This window comes from Lachnellula hyalina, assembly GCF_007821495.1.
Source record: "Lachnellula hyalina strain CBS 185.66 chromosome Unknown contig00029, whole genome shotgun sequence".
Taxonomy (NCBI): Eukaryota; Fungi; Ascomycota; class Leotiomycetes; order Helotiales; family Lachnaceae; genus Lachnellula; species Lachnellula hyalina.
The window spans coordinates 21722-40078 of record NW_022157143.1 but is presented as its reverse complement, the minus strand read 5'-3'; the positions used below and the strand labels follow the sequence as shown (position 1 = coordinate 40078).

The following is an 18357-nucleotide window of genomic DNA, read 5'->3' as shown; positions in this document are numbered from 1 at the left end:
CGCAGGACCCACGACAATAATGTGAAAGATAAGTTTATGTTTATTTAATTCTTTTTAAGCGTCCTGAGATCGCTGAATATTCTCATATATACAAGACATTATTAATGTGGTCGCTAGATACCATGCAATGCAGTTCCCAATCCTGTTAATTAACCTCCTCGATCTCAAGATCAAATGTGCCCTCCCGATGCAACATGCCTGCTTGAAATGAATGACCTGGTAATCGAGAAAACTCCATACCATAGCGAACCTGAAACTCCTACAATAATGTTATCCTCCCCATTTGAATTATTCATTTCTCCATTTTACAGGAAAAGGACAGCGACGGCACCAAGAACAATGGCAGCGAGTTGGCTTCCCAACATGTTGAAGCTGCTGCCAGAGCTGGTGACGGGCAGAGGGGTGGTGGTAGCGTTGGTAGATGGCTTGACTGATGCGGCACCAGTAGCTTGGACTTGTCCGTCGGAGATCTGGGAGATTGGGGTAACAGCGGTCGTGGCCTGTACCTGTCCGTCGGAGATTTGAGAGATGGGGGCAACAGCAGTCGTGGCCTGTACTTGTCCATCTGAGATCTGGGAGATGGGGGCAGAGGCTTGGGCGGTGGCAGTGGCCTTTCCTGTAGCCTGAACTTGTCCGTCGGAGATCTGGGAGACTGGGACGGCGGTCACAATTTGAACTTGACCATCGGTGATCTGGGAGAGAGGAACAGCGGACTTGGCTTGGGGCTGTCCGTCGGAGATTTGAGACACTGGAACAGCAGTAGTGCCTGTAGGCTGTCCGTCACTCTTCTGTCCAACAGCGGCAACAGAGGTACCCGTGGGCTGTCCATCAGACTTTTGTCCAACTGCTGCAACAGAAGTGCCAGTTGCCTGTCCATCAGTTGCCTGTCCGACGGCAGCGGCGCTGCTGGTTGCTGAGCCGCAAGGGATTATGCCAAGCTGGATGGGTTCGCACTGCTCAGCTGAGGCAGTCTGGTAGATGTTGTAGAATCCACCGCTCTTGCATTGGTAGAAGACAGTCGTTCCACCAAGAGCAAGGGAGCCATTGGCACATGCGGAGAAACCGGCATTGTAGATGTAGTCTGGCTGACCTGGGGCAGGGTCATATTGGAATTGGTTGTTATCGCTAACAATGTTTCCCTGGCGGCCCTCGGAATCGGTAAGGATACCACCCTTAAGGGTGCTAACAAGGGTTCCTGTTCCACCACAGGCATCACGCTAAGGAATGTAATGTCAGCAACAATATCGAGAGGAATGTACCAGTTCCGGTGATCTCACCTTCTTGTTAGGAATGACGGTCTCGGCCTGAAGCTCAAAGGTTCCAGAGAAATCGACCGTACATCCAGCAGGAGCTGATTCTGAAGGGGCTTTGGTATCAGCGCGTGCTTGAGGAGCAGCGCAGGCCACAGTGGCCAAGCCAAGAAGAGCGATTGTGAGTTGCATGTTTATAGCGAGTGAAATATGCAAATACGAAGACAAGTGGTCAATGGAAAAGCGAATGACTATCGACAGTGAGAAGAGCGTTGATTAAATAGAAATTGACGAGTGCTAAAGATCTAAGTTTCAGGAAAAGCAGGAGGCAGGACTCCCTTATGTACGGTGGTTGACCGTCGATCTGACCACGACCAGCCAGGGGTCCACTCCTAAACACTGGGGACTCAGGAGCTACTCCGTACAGAGCGGCACAATAATAAATAATACTACGCGTGTGCTAGTCCATAGCTTGTAAAAAAGGCCTACCTTACTCCGTACTCCGTAGAGAAGAAGGACATGCTGTTAATTCCTGACGATGTGTCCGTCTTACAGGTCAATTTTCAACCGAAGCCATACCGCAGCCCACAAAATGACCGTTTATCCCTGAAATAGCATCACGTACTGGAACGCTAGGGACGCTTGGGGAATGTGTTAGAAAAGCGACACTTGGTGGACGAATTAGAGGATGGAGAGGGAGGGAATTCTCCGAGCATTGTTGTGTTGACTTTACCTAATGGGGCTGTAGATGGTTGTAAGCATTTAATGTTACGTCCTGTTGAAGAGGGGAAAGATAGTCCACAGACTACCTCCGTAAATGAATTCTGTGGTTGGCTGATAAGTCTAGGCGGGGGGGGGCAAAGTAGTTTCCCACCCGATTAGGTTCCACCCCTAGATGAAGTGAGCGTCACTAGACCTGATGCTAGTCCAGGCTGGGTAAGTGCGGAGTAACCGTTTGCCTATCGCCATTTGAGCTTGTCAAGGGGTTGGTAGAATAGCGGAGCTACTCTAGCCTCATAGGATACGACTCTAGCCTCATAGGATACGATAATGCTAATCTATACTCCATACCATTTGCCTATCATTGAAATAATGGGGAAGTGGGACTATCAGGTTCATCCCCATTTGCGGGAGATTTCGCAAGCTTTTAGTCCCACTCAGTTGGGAGAGGAGCTCGTGTTTCATGTGGCTTACAGTAGTCAGTAGTGTTGTCATCTTGTGAAGAATCTGAAGATAGGGGAGGGCAGAGGGGCAGGAATAACAAACCCGCCGGCTGGTCCGCGGTCTCTGAGCCGGAAGTCATAGCTGCCGCTGGGTGGAATAAATAATACTTCGTAAGCCCTGACTGTATTTGTATGTACGAAGTACCTACTCCTGGACTGTGCATGCTCCTATGCAAGAGGGCTGGTCGGTTGCATGCAGGCGTACCTACGGAGGTAGTACTGTGTGTTCGAGCATGCGCTTCTCATGATTCATCCCTTTTTGCGAGGGGTCAGATTTCAAGATGCGTTTGGGGCGGAAGGAGGAGGATTTAGCTCCTGCGTACTTGGTACTAGCACCTCTCCCCCCTCCTCCACTGTGTTGGACGATTTTTTACTCGGTCCGAGAGCTTTTGGACCATCGAACAACGAGGAGGCTATGGGCAACCACCAACCCGCCTTTTTCCTTTGTTCCAAGGATTTTGATTCCTAACCTTGATGGTTTGGAAGATAAGAATCTAAAAATATATCCTTTTCGCAAGCCGATTATTTCAACGCTTACTCTTGGTGGTGGGATGAAAATAATGGCTGGAAACGAGCAGGCTGCTGCCTTTCTTATTGGTCTTTCTTAGTGTAAGCGCACTGTATGTGGACGTTTCTGTATGTGGATGTCACTAGCTAGTGTTTATGGGGCACGATTGCGCACCACTCCACTCATAGCGCGATTTGTGTTGGTGACCAAGCGCGCAAAATCCACGAGGCGGGGACTTGCATCGTATCAGAGCTCTGATCCGCTCAGGGATGACAATACCCATTTACCTCCGTAGTCCAGGTATTTCCATGATAGCGGGGAACGCAAAGTTATTTATGTGGAGTGACGGCCGAGAGACATGTCAACGGTCTCGTAGATTCTGGGAGGCCCAGGCCTTCAGTTCCTTATTTCACATGTCTTCCAAGTGGCATACATTTGTTTTGTTGAGACATACGGAGTTTTTTTGGGGGCGCTTTTTTTTATCAGATATCTGCAAGGGATTCCTTCTCCTTGAAACATCAAGCCCAGTGGCGACGGCAGCAGCACCTCATACAGAGAGCCTATTTTGTTTACATGAACCACTTCCACAGCACTAGTTTACACAGTTATCCATTATATCAAAGTCCCATTACATACAGTAATACAATACCTTAAAAATCCTTCTAGAGAGCTCCTACTATCTTCCATAGCGTACCGTGAATACCCGCCGGGAGAATGAGAAAGACAGACATGTCAGATCCTTGTAGTCTCGAAGCCACACCTTCTAAAAGACCAGCCTGGGCGCAATGGACCACCTTACAAGGTCTCGAGGGCGCCGACGTGATGGGGTAGATGATGCGCTTTCCCCTCTTTCTTCTCAACAGCATCTAGATGCCCCCCGCGCGACGTTGGCGGCATATACTACTAAAGTGGAAGAAGTAAGCACACCAGCCTTCAAAATATAGCATCCCCCTCTTCCCGCCTTTCTATATCCTCTAATTACATCCATTGAACACCCCTACTTAACAAAAGTAGACACCACACCACCTTGAACCCTACTTCTTTCCCTCCTTCTCGCTTACCACGAGTGTGCGAAGATCCGCAGTCCCGCATCTCCTCAATTACGAAGACAGCTACTACAGCATCATGTAAACCTTTTATGAGCTTGTATACCTTCTGCCAAGTACACGAGCTGCGAAAAGAAAGCAAATGAAGATGAAAAGGAAGCGATGACGACGAGATAAAGGCTGCTGAGATTGTACCGAAAGAGAACGCGGGACTAACGAAGATATCTAGAAAGATGTATGAGCACGAAGAGGGACTGAGGAACGCAGAGGTATAAAGGCTATAGATATGCCAGTGGAGACAAAGTTAATGGGAGACCCGATTGCCCGGGGAAGTTTACGAGGTGAATGAGTACATTTCCCTCTGCTTTATATACGTATAAAGCGAAGAAGTCATAGCTGATGTACTGCAACAGAGACACCTTGAGCGCTCCATACCCCTTCCAAGCACATATGCCGAAGCTATGACGCAGTGGGGAGTTATAACTCCATCTCGAGGCTCTTCCTGTTGCATCCGCTTCCTCTCTCCCTTCTTTTCACCTCTATCGCCATCACCACCATGACCTCCTTACTATCATGCCCTTAAATACCGCCAATACCTCTCTGCTTTGTCCCCAAATTCCAAGTTGGCACAAAATCATCTGAAAAGTAGGCTAGAATGGTCACAGAAGCTCCAATAGACGATATCGTGCCAAATGGCTTCCATAGAGACCAAAGCTGTGCGGATATGAATGGCTTCCTCGTGGTTTGATCTTCCATTTTGTATTTATCCTGTATTTCACTCTCTTTGCGTCCTTAAATCGTTCATTGGTTAAACAAAGGTTCATGCAGTAAAGCTGTCGAATCGAATGCGTTATTTGTATTTCTGGCGTCCATTCACAAATTCAATACTTCTTACTCTACTTTGTCCTTATATAGGATATATCTCGTCCTGTATTTGTTCAAGTGATCTCTTCTCCCATGGGGATAACCGGATTTTGATTCCAAACATATACAATCGGGCTTGACAGCTAGGATATACAGTAGCAAATCATCTCAATAAGCTGAGGCTTCTCACCTATCAATTCCTTGAAGTCACTTGATTTAAACTTGATTTAAACTTCATAGGCTTTTTACAGTAAAGCAATCCATTACTAGCTCTTGGTTGCTTCACCATCATCCTTTCCGCTAGATATGCTCCACCTTTAATTTTACCATTTCATCCCCAAGCATACCTACCTACCTACCTGCTTATTCCACTACAAAATTCCACTACAAAATATACACCCCGCTCATAACCTACCTCGTAGAGTATAGAACCAAGCAGAACAAAACAATGGTATCTCTTTCCCAAACCAACTCGATTATCCCGGCGGCCGAAACAATTAGGAATACAAATTCACTTGCTCCTCACCTTCTACCCCTCCTTCCCTACCAGCAAGTCACTTAACATCAGCAACCTTTCTCACACACCTAGCACTCTAACATATACTCCCACCATCCCCGCATTCCTTCCTCACTCTACGGTGGCTAGGAAAGCTTCCACATGCCTCTCAGATTTTCAATCGAGTCTCGAGATACACCATATATTTTCCACTACTCCGCATATACCTCTCCTTTCCCTTCCTGTCACTATCGGAGGCACCCTCATAATAAAAATAAAGCTTATATTTATATGATAAGCTATATCAATACCCCGGCTCTCTTCTTAAAGAAGAACGGGGCGGGGGGTATTGTAAGGAAGAGGAAGAGAATGAGAATGAGGAAAGGAGAAAATGGATAAGGAGATCTGAAAGTGTTAATGTCTTTTGAATTGAAGTAGTTCTAAATCATAGGCACCCTTGGACTCTTAGTTGCGTGTCATATGACGGTAGCATATAAAAGGAGTTCGCTTGCGCTAGGGGGGAATTAATATACGAAGGTAGATTAATATATGACTCCTGAATCCTCCCCTTCTTCCCGTCTTCGATTCTCCCCCTCTATTCCGATTTCAAATCTCATTATATCACTTCCAATTACATCAAAACCATAATTGCTTTCATCAAATATCCTATTACGCCCGCTTCAACTATCTATCTCCGCTCCTCCATCCATCCATGCCCAAAGTCATCGAGTGTCGTGTTATATAGTATATACAAATGCTTAATGCAGCAAGCATCTCTCCGCCCATGATTGATTTCCAATAATAACGCCAGCATTATGAATGATCATCCGTATAGAAATCCCGCCCTTTTATCTCTTCTATTAAACCTGTGTCATCGTTCGTCATCTTCATCCTTAACATACCATCCATAAGCTCATTCATACCCTTGCCAAAAAGCAGATGCAAAAGTTCTCTCATCTCAGAGACTGCTTCCTCAACATGTCCTCCCTCAGATCACTCACTATGACACTACCTTCCCCCCACAATCAGGAATCGTAACCCCAGGCTTCAAATTCCTATTCACATCCATCAATCCCCACTGGTCCTCCCACCCCTTGCCAGCTGTATTAAACTTGAATTTCCACGGCTCGTCAAAGGCCTCAAACCAAAAGTAATTGGTGCCGTTCGCAAGCGCATCACAAACCCACCCATCCATAAAATCGTTCATCTGACTGATACCCGCAACAGATCCTGCTCCTGGACACGTAGTAGCTTCTCCGCAATCAGTGCCACCTGTAGAGGGCCAGCCGGTTTCCGAGATGATATTCTTAGTGAGGTCGGTCTTGAGTACCACGTCTTTTTCCTGCCAGAAATTCCATGTCCAGGCTGCGGCTGCCTTGGAGTCGGTGCCTGCAAAGAAGGGATGGATATTGGCCATCAGGTAATCAACCTGTGCCGCGAAAGCTGCGGTCCAGTTATCGCCCAAGTCTGCAGCTGCGATAGGAAGCTTGATGTTCTTTGCGGTCAAGTTGGTTCTTACGTCCGTGATGAGCGTTCCGAGTTCAGTTATGTTCATATCCTTTCGAAACAGGATCTCGTTACCGACGATGACGCCAATAAATTGGTCGGCACCGTACTTGTCGAATATATCGTACATCTGTTGGAGTTGTCGTGCGTTGGTGGTTTTGTTTGTGTCTTGCCAGACGCCCATCCAAACTTTGATTTGGTCATTGAGACCGAGTTTGTCGATGGACTCAAGGACCAGTTCGGTTTGATTGCAGTCTGTGCCGTAGAGTCGAATGGTGTTGGTGAGTTGAGAGAGAACGGCGACATCTCTGGTGACATTGTTTTGGGAAGCCGGGTATGTCAGACAGTCGGGGTATTGAGTGTACATTGGAGTATAATCCATTCCGGGAAAGACCTTGTGGAGATCCTTGTTGTTCATCAGCGCCTTGATATCGTCCGAGTCCTTGTCGAGAACTCCGTTGTCCTTCGTGTCATCGGAAGCTGACTGGGATGAATCCGAATTGGCCTTATTTGTTCTCCTCTGGTTGCCCAGAACGCCTCCGACAGTGCCGCCAACGATCGCAGCTGCAATAGCAAGACCGACGAGGATAATGATCGTCCACCTCTTCCTCTTGCTGTTACCGGGTGATTGTTTCTTGAGCCATTCGCTCCCTTTCTCCTCTCCCATATTATAATTACCTGCTCCAGCAACAGGGTTGTATTGCGTGCCTTTGGCTCCGCTCTTTCCCACCACGCCTCCGAGGGATCCTAGGATTCCACCAGCAGCGGCGCCGCCAGCAACTGCAGCCCCGGCAGGTACATTTCTGTCAGAGTTAGATGCCAGGTTCATCATCGACCCTCTATTCGGTTGTCGATACTCCAACCCGTCATCTCCGTCGTCTTCAATGGTGCTAGGATCGAAGTCAGTCATGCTTGGATCGAGGTTGCGCGAGTATCGGTAAGGCGTGTCTGCGTAAGGCTCATGATAGCTCTGAGGGGGTGACCGTGAAATGGTCGACCTTGACTGTGGTGTCGCCATTCCAGGAGGAAAGGCAGCCGCGCCGAGGGGAGCTAGGGAAGAGGAGGACTGTTCTTGTCGGGGAGGAGGTCGTTGGTGTTGGTAGTCATCGTAAGGATACATGTCTCTTTGTCCGTCGTAGCCTGGTGTATTCCTCAAGGCTTCCAAGCCGCTCTCTCTTGCGTTGTGATCTGCCACGCTCATTGCGATGCCTGTTAATCCGCCGGCTGCTTGTTCTCCGAAGTTGTCGACGCCAGGTGTGACGTTGGATACGCCCGAGTTTGTGAAGCCCAGCTCTCTTCCCCTGCTTCGCCCTTCTGTATCACGATGGGGAGGGGGTGCTGGTACTGGTGCTGTGCCTTCTCTGCTGTATCGTCTTTCCGCTCGCAAGCGATTGAAAGCACTTTCGGGGTGTGTTGCGGGATTGAAAGAGGGCAAGATTTGATCGTAGGGTGGAGGGTCGTAGGGTTGAGGGGGTTGAGGGTGTAGAGGAGGATCGTAGAGTTGTGATGGTGGTTGCTGAGGAGGAGGGTCGTAGGGTTGTGTATGTTGAGGTGAAAGCGAGTGAGAGTAAGGTTGGGGAAGGTCTTCCTCAAAGGAATACCGCCGGCTCATAGTGGCAGAAACAAAAACAAGGACTGTACTGGTAAATTACTGTATCTTGCTGCCGGTCGCCGAGTTGTTCCTTGCTGGATGTCTCGGTCGGTCTCGTATTGTTGACTCGCTAGCCGTGCAATTTATGTAAACTTGCAATACGTTATGATGATGTATCGGTCATTCGTCCAGTCATCCAACCCAATAAATCATTTACGCGTAAAGACTTTCGTAAGGTTAAGAACAGTAAGCATGAGCAGAAGAATATAGAGTAAATACGATGCGCAGTCAATTTCTTTCAGCTGTACTTACTTCCTTCGTACCCCGTACAACAGGCTGTCTACCACCGTATTTCCCCCGGATCCATTGGATGGTTGTGAGGGGCAACCCTGAAACGTGCAGGGTTCTCAGCCTATACGGCGCCAGATACCCTGTCCGCCACAGTTCCAAATATAGCAGGTGCAGGTGGCTGGAGAAGTGTACAGAACTGGAGTCTGACGTATGAAAACACGAGATGAAGATATAATATAATGATGTTGGGATTTATGTTCATATACAAGTATCCTCCTATACCTACTTCTCCTTGTATATGCTTCGTTGCAGAATTACTTAAATATGCCTTGGTAGCGAACCCAGGCAATAATGGCCTCGGATCTGCACTAGAGGGGCTGGAAACGCCCCTCCCCCGCCATTCAAATAAGAATAAGATATTCCAGTCATTGCATCATCAATTTGTTTCCTTTTTTTCTTATATATCAGTTTGTATGTGCAACTTCTTACTACCCCACAAGTTTTCTATTAAACCCTCATTACATCTAGCGAGGGGTTAAAGGCAAATACACCTACCTGTCTTCCATAGACTGACTTTATTGGATCGGGTCGGAGGAGAAAGTCTTTAACTAAGAATGGCTTCCAGGATACCTATGATGGAATCAAGCATGTTTTCAAGGTGACTAGCTCTATAACTTACCTACTTGTAGGGGTTCAAGTGTTCATAAATCGCCAGTTCCTGCTACCCCTCATTGACTTCCACATCGTATCAACATACATCCCAAACTTCCACTATTCTATATTTTTCTATTCCCACCTGCTATTACAATGGCGAAATCATTTAGAGAACTCCTCGGCGTCCAGCCCTCAACAGCATCCACCAAAGACAGCGTCCTCATCATCATCGATGCCCAGAATGAGTATATCCCCCCACCTCCACCTCTACATCCACGATAACTGCTAATCAAACCCCCCAGATATGCCAACGGCCATCTCAAAACCAACAACATAGATTCAACCCGCAAAGCCATCTCCACGCTCCTCGAAACCTACCGCACAGCCTCCGCACCGCTCGTCCACATAGTCCACCAAACACCCCCCGGCGCCCCCGTCTTCACACCCGCCACCGACCTCGCCAAAGAATTCCCCGAAGTCGAGGCCACGTCCAGCGAAAAAGTCCTAGCCAAACAGCACCCAGGCTCCTTCACCGGCACAGGCCTCGATGACTATCTGAAGAGCACGGGCAGGAATAAGGTGGTGCTGGTGGGCTATATGGCGCATGTTTGTGTTTCGACTACGGCCAGACAGGCGGCCGAGAAGGGCTATGATGTGATTATAGCTGAGGAGGCGGTGGGGGATAGGGATATTCCTGGGGCGAGCGCCGCGGATACTGTCGCTATGGTGTTGAAGGAGTTGGGGGATGCTTTTGGGACTGTTGTTAAGGCTGGGAGTATTGAATGATCTGGCAGAATTTACTTGTCTTTTTAAGGGATGATCTATAGTTATTCGTCTTTCATATATTTCCAAGGACTTTATGGCAAAATAAAACGCACAAGTATGCTTCAGTCCTTGTTAGAATCGCACCCATAAGCCGATAAGCATATGCTATTAAAGTGTTGTCAAAAAAGAAACCGGAAACCAAACTGCTAAACAAACACCAAAAATAAAAATAGGTTAGGACACCCTCGAATTCGAACAAGTTCAACGATTCATTCTTGAAGAAACCTAGACCAATACACCATTACACCTGGATGTGTTTTGCCTTCTGTTTATTCATTTATATATACCCACTCCCATGTCCTCAGCCCGGCATGCATGTAGATGTGAATATAAAGCGGCCGCCTCTCTTTTCTTCCTTCGCTGAAAAGCGAAGTGCAACAAAATAGTTGGGTTTCCTGTTTAGGACGTTTAATGGAGCTGGGATTCACTGCGCAGGTGTACTATGCGTTGACTGCTGAGATCTGAGGGCCTGGTAGGTTATGTGGAGGATTATATAGTAGGGTCTTAATAGGCAGAAAGATGGATGAAGACTATAAAGCCGATAAACAAATGGCCGCTTTGATAGAAAATACATATAGGACGTTTGAGCCGTGAGTCTTAGGGATTGTAGCTGAGGAACTATCTGCAAGATAGGGAGTACGGAGGTGCAAAATTGAAAACATAGATCAGTCCCCACCTTGAACCGTCCAGGGAATAAAGTACTTGGCAGAGTACTCGTAAAAGCAATAGTATTAGGAGCAGAGAATAAATTTCTTGATTTCCTCATTCTTAATTCAATCTTAATAAGTCCTTGCCCTTTTTGTCAAAGCCTGGATCCTAAACTTTAACACTAATGTTATATTTGACAGCAACAAACCTTAACACTAAAGTTATGCTTGACAGAAACCCATCATTTTATTATTCCTTAAGCTGCTAAACAAGCATTCCGTACCTAAGTATAACCACGACTATCATCACCCCTCATAATTCACTACTTGCAAGAAACTCTCCATAATAAATTTGTGCTTCATCTTTCCTCAGCTCACAACACTCTGGCGCTGTTCGTTGCTTTTGCACTTCCTACTATCCCGACATTCTTTCACCTAGGAATCAATCGACGGCTTTATAATGTAAAATAAACCCGTAGAAGTATTCTGTAGCTTCAGACCAGTGATGCAGCGAAGATAGATACACGTATACAAGAAGAATCATCCTGGTTCAAGAGCTCGCAGCAAAACTTCATGCCTTTCAACTTTAGCACGTAGTACGTACGTCTTTATACACTCAGATAATCCTGTTGCGCACAGTCCAAAGTGAATGTTCCGAGTATATCTCAACTGTGAGTGCTCTGAAGCAAGAGTGAGCTGCAAGACGACTGCTTTGGTGCTAAAAATTCGCTGTTGACACTTGAAGCAACAGTCTCGGCACAGTAAATAGAGACACATTTGGCAGAACTACGCTCAGGACTTGTTGTCGCCTGAATTGTGCCCCTCGTCATAGGGCACCAAGGGTATTGTAGTACTGACAACATCATACTACGGAGGATAGAAAAGCAAAAGAGGGAAGTGTACCAAAGTGAAATAGGCTACCGAGAGACAGTAGAGAGTAACTGCTTGGAAATGAAACATTGGGTTTTGCATACACTTTATCCCATGTCCCATTTGTAAATATTAAACCGTGGTATCTTACCCCTGAGAAACTCGCTGTGAAAAACAGAATACAATGACCATCACCCAATGAGCCTTTCTCTATCATAACTCATCAAGCCTTCCACTTGTCACCTGTCAACAGCGGATCCACTAACTCCAACAAGAAACTCTTCCCCTTCACTTTCGAAATGAAGAAACTCGGAAACCTCCAACCCATCACAAGTCCCACACCACCATGAGGCCCGATAGGTACTACGATCGTATCCTTCATCGGCTTAAACTCAACCAGCGAAGGTGCTGCATCTTTCTTCCCAAACACTAAACCCACCAGTCCACCCAACAGACCAGGATTCTTTTTCTCCCCCGCCTCCACCCCAATCACCTTCCTCGCAAAGTCCACGGCAAAGGCCGAGGCAACAGTCGGCGTCTGACCATCCAGCGCCATAGCCGAGTTTGCGCTTCCAGCCACGACATCCCCCAACACATACACACCCTCCACATCATCCGACCCGTTGCCCTTGACGCGGAAATACGCATCGCGGGTCAAAACACGCTTTGTACCGTCCAACCAATCTGCCTTTAGGAACTCAGTATTTGCCTTCCCACCCGTAGCATCGATATACAAGTCCGTGGTCTTTGTGCTACCATCACTCAAGGTCATTGTTGTGCCTGTCTCGGAAATATCGCTTCCATACACCCGCAGATTGTGGATTACTTCGACCTTGGCATGTGTTTCGAGGTATGCCTGTGCGCGGGGACCCAGGACTGGGGATTGGTTAGGGAGTAGTTGAGCAGCACCAGAGAGGAGGGTGACTTTTATAGAGGGGAAGAATGTTGCAATTTCGCCTGCGGTTTCGATGCCCACGGCCCCGCCGCCAGCGATGAGCACGGTCTTGGCGGCTGGGAGACTGGCGTGTAGGGATTTGAAGGCGGCAGAGGTGAGGGCTGGGTCGGGGTGGAAGGTCCAGAGAGGGGAGGAGGACGTTGTGCCAGTGGCGATAAAGAGAGAGTTGTAAAGTAGCTCCTTGGTGGTCTCGCTACCGACTGGGGTGATGGTAACGGTTCGTTTGGAGGCGTCATGGGAGGTTGCTAGAGCTTGGGCGAGGGTGAACTGCTCTGGTTTGTACTTGGAGAAGCCCTCTGACAGAGGTCGCAGGATCTTGGACTCGGGGATTAGTTTGTCGTTGATGAGTGCGCGCGGGCTGCCGATCTTGAAAAAAAGATCCGTGTTTGGGGTAACGAGCGTGATATGAAAGGTTTTCGTGGGATCAAGCTTCTGCAGAGAGGGGATGGTGATTTTGAAGAGGTAGTGTACGAGACCAATGCCTCCAAAGTTTCCACCGAGAACGAGTATCTCATGAGGGGCAGACATTGCGAAGATGGAGTGGTCAAAGTCGTGTCTGGAGAGGAGAGGTGGGTGGGGTGAGGGTATTGGAGTCGCAGATACAACTGGAAGGAAGAGCAACAAAGGAGTCAGTTGATGTTGACTGGAGTTGGAGTGAGAAGACTCGAGAATCTATCGTATATATCTACTGTATATACATATAAAGGGTAGCTGCGATAGCTCGGGGGCATCAGCCAATTAGACAGGCATGCCTCTCGCTTAGCCCCTTGATTTAAAGTAGGAGCACCAAGTACGGAGTAGCTTGCATGCTCGTGCTCGTGCTACTGTGGATGGAAACGCGCTAAAGGCTTAGCATTGCCGCACTTCTAGCCAATCACATGCAAGACCGCAATGCACAACATATTAAGACCCCCCATTACACTAGTCAATAATTCATCCCGCCTCTCCTGCTATTCTAGTAAATATTTCTCACGAGGCGCAGATCAGAAGGTTAAAACTCGCATTGAGATTGTGAATGGTGTTCCCGCGTTCATTATTAATACATCTAATTTTAGAATATGGTCATTTAGTTACTATGTTATTGAGTTCGTCAACGTGCTATAAACGTACTAGTGTTTCGTTGAAAATAGTCAGGTCTATGTGTTGGTAACATAGGTGTTGTATCACTTTGTGATCTCGTACGATCAAGTCTATATATACCACGTGGTTTCTTAACGGCGTGCACATATGATATTGTTCTTCTCCGTCTTCACGATCGAACCTTGGCATTGTCAACAACCAAATCAAGATCTATCAGCTCACCTCGCAAGCTTCCTTCTCAATCCCAATGCTACGGTGACAAGAAGTCTGGCACTCGCGCACTCGCCTGATTGTCTAATCCTCCTATGCACTGTGCCCGTAGGAATACAATACACTCACCACCCTTTCATCCATCATCAGTACATACTCGTTCCCATCCAATGCATGAATCTGGGTTGGAGATGGAGAGGGAGAGGGAGCCCCGGCTTGTTGATCCATCTATAAGTATGCTTCATGCTTTTTGTGGCTGGAACAGCCTGGGTGGGTTCATTCATGTTCGCTGTATCGATATTGATACGCTTTAGCTGCCGAACTCAGCGTTGGTACGGGCTGCGAAAGATGAAAGGAGTGGAAGATGAAAGACCGGTTAAGTTTTCAGGCAGGTATATGGGAGGCTTGATCTCATGTTTCAAGGGTTGAGGTAGACTTACATCTATAGCAATATGACTAGGCCATGAACTATTGTCCATTTTGAAGTGAGGTGAGATTATCTGCTCCGCCCTGCCTCGCCCAGTCTTAGGAAGTAGTAGATGAGAATGAGAAGGAGAAGCATAATAGAAACTGTGAATGGAATGAACTTGTTGCCGGCGCACTTGCAATATATTTTGCAGCGAAGTTGAGAAAGTACTGATCATATAAGTTACCATATATTGGAAACACGGCTTGAGAGACTTGTATTGGGTATCGCTCGGAGGATCAAGATGATCGCTTCTTGCTGTCACAGGGCCTGAGACTAGTTTCTCGAGCAGCTTCAACTGCTGTCCTATTCTTGCAAGGAACGACTTTGCAGAGCCCATTCTCTTCAGTTTTACTCGTAACTCTGAGAGGGTATCATTGTGACAGATCCTGGCTTCTTAGTCATGTAGAAGAATCCGAGGATTATCCAGCTCAAGGCTTTGCTTCCTCCTCATTCTTTTCATTCTTTCGCCAGTATATTTTCGTATCCGAGAAGTCATGTCGAATCTGCGGGAAGTCAGTCGCCTCGTATTGCTTGACCATCTCAACTAAAGCGTCCGCCGTCACTCCTGCCGTCTCAGATCTGCGAACATTATTAGCATTATTCCATTGCAGTGGAAGCAAGACTCACAGAGTGAACCTCCCAAAATTCTCCACGTCCGTCCCGATAAACACAGCCGGCCTCTTCTGCTCGCTGACTTTCTTGTACACATCCGCATAACAGTGTATAGCGTAGACCAGGCTGTTCTCCTCGATCTCGCCGAACGCTTTTGGGTCCTCCACAACTTCGTATCCGAGTTCGCGCAGGAGCTGTTTGTCTGTGTCGGTGAACTGGGGTTCTTGGAAGATTATTGGAATCTTCTCTCCTGCTTCCAATTAGCATTTCACGACATATGGCTCGGGGAGACAAACCAATTATGGATAGAAGTGTTTCAAGAGCAGCCAATTGTGTAAAAGTCGCCCTTCTCCCTTCGCGCCTCGCACTCTGCAGACTCCCCAATCCAAGCACAACGCACTTCTTCACCCCGGACCCCTCTTTCCCCTCCAGGGCTTTCTTCAGATCCGCAGAAGAATTATCTGTTTCCCACGACTTCTTCCAGTACCCGAACTCCTCGCGCATCTCATCTAACGTCCGATTGATATACTGCACGCCATCCACCTCGAAGTCTCCAGCATGCAAACTCTTCGCATCCTTGGAGACGGTCGAGCGTCGCGTACGCGGCGTATCAACAACATGCACCCACCCCTCTTCATCCAGCACTTCTTTCCTTTTCGTATGCACCACCACCTTCTTCTTGTTCTCCCCTGGGACTGTAGTGGGGGAGGACTTCTTCTTTCGATTCGTGTGCGGCATGTTTTCCGTTGCCCAGTTCTATTCTCACCGAGGAGAAGAGAGGGATCCAAAAGGGGATATCCGTGCAGAGCAGAGTAGTATTCGCGTATAGTGTTGGTAAGATGCACGATCAATTAATTAATCTATTCAAGTAATTTTTCCTGTGGAGGAGGGGAGGGGTTATTTTTAGCGTTTTGTTTATCCGGATGGCAAAAACCCTTGACCGCCTTTGCTTGCAATCGGACGATAAGAGATCAGGTCAGCTTATCAGATGCGCCATGCCATTTGGTACTCGAAGCGCTGGAAGATGTGATGAACTTAGGGCTTAGGATACGGCGCGTGGAAAAGGAGATTCCAACATCCGTGATGTTGGAGATGGAATGCATATGTGTAACGAGAGATCATACAGGCGCTCCTTCAAAGGAAGGCGAAGGCCGGATTGGCGGCCTCATCAGGTGTTTAGAAGTGTCTTTCACGGGGTTCATAATGATGATCAGGAAGAAGCTTCACTGTGAGGTAAAGAAAGAGGAGAGAGAGATAGGTAGATAGTAGACACAGGTACCATGATCTTGGAATGCAGACACAACAGCTCACAGCTACACTAGGTCAGTGTCTATTTTTGTATATCCTACTTGAGATGCAGTCATCTCCATATTTTAAACAGTTGCAATAATACAACTCGTTACAACTCGTATGAAGCTCTCCAAAGCGCTGCTATACTCTCAATACCTGGCTGGGAATTACCCAATCTAGCTCAACTTCATTGATGTAACATCTTATTCTCCCCAAACACCTGATTCTACGCATTCTATCGAACCATAGCTCAACATCCAGCGGCTATCTTGACTCTTGACTTGAGTGTTGAAGACTAGCCCACCATCTTTTGTCGCCCCCATCCCAACCCAACCCATACATCCCCATCCAACCCACCATCCCGAGCGCATACAGAAGTCCAGCGATTAGTCCAACTCCCCTGTCTCCTTCCCCTCATTCGCTAGAACCATGCTCCTCTCTCCCTGTAACCTGCCAATCAGTGCCCTATAATGCCCTGTAATGCATCCACCATCCTCGATGCAGGCTAGAGTACCCGTCCCTGTCACCGTGTTTAATAGAACCTCAGCCGCTGATTGGCGCTCTCCGACGTGCTTACAGCCGCCCAGCTTCTGCATTGCATGGACGCAGCACTCACTCACCATTCACACTCACCCATCACAGACTATTCGCAAAGTGTGCGCAACATGGGAGAACAAAAGGTCGATGGTTCCCCTGCGCTGCGGGCCGAGTTCTCAACGACCAGCTCAGCTTCAGCCAACTTCAACTTCAACTTCAACGTCTTCCTTCTTTCTTTCTTTCTCTCTCGCTTTCCTCCGCTACCCTATGAACTTTTGAGCTTCACGATACTGGTTATCGACATCCTCACCCAACTAGCAAACAAGCAAGCGCCATGTTCTCCCGATTATGTCTTATCGCCGCAACGGCGTTGTTCGCCCTACAGGTCGCGGCGCATACTGTCATCACGTATCCTGGATGGAGAGGAGACAACTTGATCACGAATGATACTTTTCCTTATGGCATGCAATGGATGTACCCTTGTGAGTAGCAAGCACTTTCGCTAGTCGTTCAAAAAAGGAAAGACGGGATCTGCGGATCTGGTGGGATATATGGTAGATCTTGGAACTCCGCAATGCCAATGGAACACGAAACGAAACGCTGAAACGAAACATCTTATTCCTTCTGGGTCAGTGATGGAGTTGATCAACGCCATGTCTTGTTTTTCATCTTTGGCTATATTCTAATTTTTTACGTTATTTTCTCCATTTCCCAATCTTCAAATGGTAGAATATCATCTAACAACTCCCCTCAGGCGGCGGCATGCCCACAACCACAAACCGTACCCTCTGGCCCATTAACGGCGGTGCAATTGCTCTACAACCAGGTTCGTACTTTCATCCCATCCCAGCGCCCTCCAAACCTCCATCATTCCATCCCTCCCACTCCCAACCATGCCTCCCTCTTTCTTGCCCACCACTAACACCCACTCCCACAGGATGGTTCCAAGGTCACGCCACAGCCTTCTTCTACATAAACCTCGGCTTCGGCACCGACGGGCCCTCCGGCGGCCCCCCCAACATGTCCTTCCCCATGGTCCCCGTCTTCCAAATCGTCGGCCCCTCCAAAAACCCCTACCCTGGCTCCTTTTGCCTCCCGCAGGTCCCCCTCCCCGCAAACACCACCGTCAAAGCCGGCGACAACGCCACCATCCAGGTCATCGAGGTTGCTGTCCACGGCGCGAGTCTCTTCTCATGCGTCGATATCACGTTCGCGGACCCGAAGGATGTGGCAGAGGTCAATGAGACGAATTGCTTTAATTCGACTGATATTCAGTTTAATAACGTTTATTCCATTGGCGCGGGCGATAGTTCGAGTGGTGCCCCTGCTCCGACTCTGGCCATCTCGAGGACTTTATTATTACCGCTTGTGGGAATCCTTGCCTTTACGCTGTTGTAAGCCGGGAACTGAGGAGGATTTGGAATTGGAATTGA

At 47.9% G+C, this 18357-nt stretch overlaps 6 protein-coding genes across 6 annotated transcripts; 2 read left to right on the top strand and 4 right to left on the bottom strand.

The window, feature by feature from the left end:
- Nucleotides 1-305: 305 nt before the first annotated feature.
- CIS3 (Cell wall mannoprotein) lies at nt 306-1442 on the bottom strand (the record flags this gene model as incomplete). The annotated part of the gene is made up of 2 exons (XM_031146889.1): nt 306-1217; nt 1260-1442. 2 exons carry the CDS (start codon nt 1440-1442, stop codon nt 306-308), a joined length of 1095 nt encoding a protein of 364 aa, XP_031007308.1.
- Nucleotides 1443-6387: 4945 nt separating this feature from the next.
- Nucleotides 6388-8505, bottom strand: btgC (putative glucan endo-1,3-beta-glucosidase; the record flags this gene model as incomplete). Its single annotated transcript, XM_031146888.1, has 1 exon — nt 6388-8505. The coding sequence occupies one exon, from the start codon at nt 8503-8505 to the stop codon at nt 6388-6390; it is 2118 nt and encodes a 705-aa protein (XP_031007309.1).
- A 1077-nt stretch (nt 8506-9582) lies between these two features.
- Nucleotides 9583-10215, top strand: yddQ (putative isochorismatase family protein; the record flags this gene model as incomplete). Its single annotated transcript, XM_031146887.1, has 2 exons — nt 9583-9674; nt 9732-10215. The coding sequence occupies 2 exons, from the start codon at nt 9583-9585 to the stop codon at nt 10213-10215; spliced, it is 576 nt and encodes a 191-aa protein (XP_031007347.1).
- A 1779-nt stretch (nt 10216-11994) lies between these two features.
- On the bottom strand, nt 11995-13254 carry ptaL_2 (Oxidoreductase; the record flags this gene model as incomplete). Its single annotated transcript, XM_031146886.1, has 1 exon — nt 11995-13254. One exon carries the CDS (start codon nt 13252-13254, stop codon nt 11995-11997), a length of 1260 nt encoding a protein of 419 aa, XP_031007346.1.
- A 1659-nt stretch (nt 13255-14913) lies between these two features.
- On the bottom strand, nt 14914-15835 carry LHYA1_G001907 (uncharacterized protein; the record flags this gene model as incomplete). Its single annotated transcript, XM_031146885.1, has 3 exons — nt 14914-15064; nt 15113-15347; nt 15394-15835. 3 exons carry the CDS (start codon nt 15833-15835, stop codon nt 14914-14916), a joined length of 828 nt encoding a protein of 275 aa, XP_031007349.1.
- A 1742-nt stretch (nt 15836-17577) lies between these two features.
- On the top strand, nt 17578-18322 carry LHYA1_G001906 (uncharacterized protein; the record flags this gene model as incomplete). The annotated part of the gene is made up of 3 exons (XM_031146884.1): nt 17578-17584; nt 17679-17750; nt 17862-18322. The coding sequence occupies 3 exons, from the start codon at nt 17578-17580 to the stop codon at nt 18320-18322; spliced, it is 540 nt and encodes a 179-aa protein (XP_031007348.1).
- Nucleotides 18323-18357: the final 35 nt, after the last annotated feature.